Source organism: Amphimedon queenslandica, unplaced genomic scaffold (assembly GCF_000090795.2).
Source record: "Amphimedon queenslandica unplaced genomic scaffold, v1.1 AMPQUscaffold_7830_Cont20223, whole genome shotgun sequence".
Taxonomy (NCBI): Eukaryota; Metazoa; Porifera; class Demospongiae; order Haplosclerida; family Niphatidae; genus Amphimedon; species Amphimedon queenslandica.
This window is the reverse complement of record NW_003551890.1, coordinates 1-2,234: the sequence shown is the minus strand read 5'-3', so window position 1 is coordinate 2,234 and position 2,234 is coordinate 1. Positions and strand designations below refer to the sequence as shown.

The 2,234-nt window shown below is 33.9% G+C and overlaps 1 protein-coding gene across 1 annotated transcript; it reads left to right on the top strand.

The window, feature by feature from the left end:
- Positions 1–109: 109 nt before the first annotated feature.
- LOC109591569 (uncharacterized) lies at positions 110–2,221 on the top strand (the record flags this gene model as incomplete). The annotated part of the gene is made up of 7 exons (XM_020007285.1): positions 110–351; positions 701–763; positions 822–886; positions 990–1,070; positions 1,128–1,176; positions 1,320–1,398; positions 2,110–2,221. Coding segments are annotated over exons 1-7 (507 nt in total), but the record flags the coding sequence as incomplete, so codon positions are not given.
- Between the last annotated feature and the right edge of the window lie 13 nt (positions 2,222–2,234).

The window sequence follows — 2,234 nt, the reverse complement described above, 5'->3', positions numbered from 1 at the left end:
GGGGGAATACCAGTACATGGGGAGATACAGCATAATAGGCACTCACAGTGTATGAAGTATCATGAGCAGAGGAAAGAGGTGGAACTATTGTTATTATTATTATATTATCAAGAGTAGATAATTGGTTAGGGTCTAACCGCCCTATAGTAGCTACTCTTGTTATTATTAATACCACTATTCTTAATTACATGTAGGTTAAAAGTCTTCAAGGTCTATCCAGGTTCCCTGCTATTGGTTCGTTAGTATTAAACAATAACAATATTGATTGGAATGAGTTGAAGAGACTGTCCCATATGTACATACTCTCACTGTCTCTGACTGGAAACAACAAACTGACCAATGACAATAACTGTGAGCTTGTACATGTATATTAGTAACATTGCATACAGTATATATCTTAATGATCTACCTTTCCCTGTATATACCTTCATGTAAAATACCGTATAGCCGGAAATTTTGGAGGGAGTAAAATTTGGCGAATTGCTAAATTTTGGTTGTTGGTGGATTTTAATTTGGCGAATTAGTGGCCACGTGCCATTGAACATGCGTATAATGGCTCAAAATGGCGGTTTTTATTTTGGTGAATGAAACTCTATTTGCCAAATTCGCCAGATTTTTGTCCCTCCAAATTTTTGTGCTATACGGTACGTATGCAGACATTATGTTATACCTTATCTTTATCTCATCCATTACTATACAGACAGGTCTCATGTCATTGATATAATACCTCATCTCTGGATGCTTGATGGACAACTAGTCACTGGTAACTAACCAATTATACTGTACATAATCATGTATATTTATTTGTTCTTTTATTACAGCTGGAGAGAGAAAACGTGTTCAAAATTTCTTTGCAACTTCATCAACTAGTGGCACCCATCCAGTGGTAAGTGGATGTATATTAACTATTTCATTTATTTATTTATTTTTAATTAATTAATTATTTATTTATTTTCAATTAATTAATTATTTATTTATTTATTTATTAGTGGCGGAAGGTTAGCAGTCAGTCAGTTTTTGTTCCATCAAATTTACAGAATTTACTAGTCACAGGAATATATGGAGAGAGGGTGAGAGAGAGAGAGACTGAACTGTATTGTATCAATCATGAGTGACTCTGTTTGTAGACAACTCAACTGATGGCAAAGTTCCCAATGAAATACAGTCACAATATTGGTATTTTATTAATTGATATTAATTAATTAATAGCAATCATTATTAATTAATATTAATCATAGTTAATCAACGTTGATTCGTTGATATTGATTTAGTTGATTGATTGATGCTATTTTTAGAATTATATTTGTTGCTATTTTTAGAACTGGACAAGAAGAGACTGATGTACTTGGCATTCCTAATGGAGGAAGAAATGAAAATTGAAAATGAGTACAGAGAAATGTAAGATTAGCATTAGAACAACCATGTACAATTAGTTACACATGAATGAATCTTCTATTGGTTACTGTACATGAATGAATCTTCTATTGGTTACTGTACATGAATGAATCTTCTATTGGTTACTGTACATGAATGAATCTTCTATTGGTTACTGTACATGAATGAATCTTCTATTGGTTACTGTACATGAATGAATCTTCTATTGGTTACTGTACATGAATGAATCTTCTATTGGTTACTGTACATGAATGAATCTTCTATTGGTTACTGTACATGAATGAATCTTCTATTGGTTACTGTACATGAATGAATCTTCTATTGGTTACTGTACATGAATGAATCTTCTATTGGTTACTGTACATGAATGAATCTTCTATTGGTTACTGTACATGAATGAATCTTCTATTGGTTACTGTACATGAATGAATCTTCTATTGGTTACTGTACATGAATGAATCTTCTATTGGTTACTGCTCATGTATACTGGTTGTCATTCTGGGGGAATGTGCTTATTGACATTTCTGCTAAAATTGGAGCAAAAAATAGTAATTTGTACAAAATGTGTGAAAATTTGTGCTAAATTACACGTACATGTACTTGTATGTATTCCATTATTATACTTCAACCCTCTTCCCTCTCCCTCTCTTCCTCCCCCTCCCTCTCTCTCTTCCTCCCCCTCCCTTCCTCTCTCCCTCTCCCTCCTCTCTCTAGGAAAGGTGAGAGTAGTTATGAAGTTCCTCCATTGCAGCAACTGATGGAGCAAAGGAAGACAGAGACTGAACAATGCAACATGTTACTGCTACTGCTAGTGGTGAGGGATAGTGTTCATATAGAGT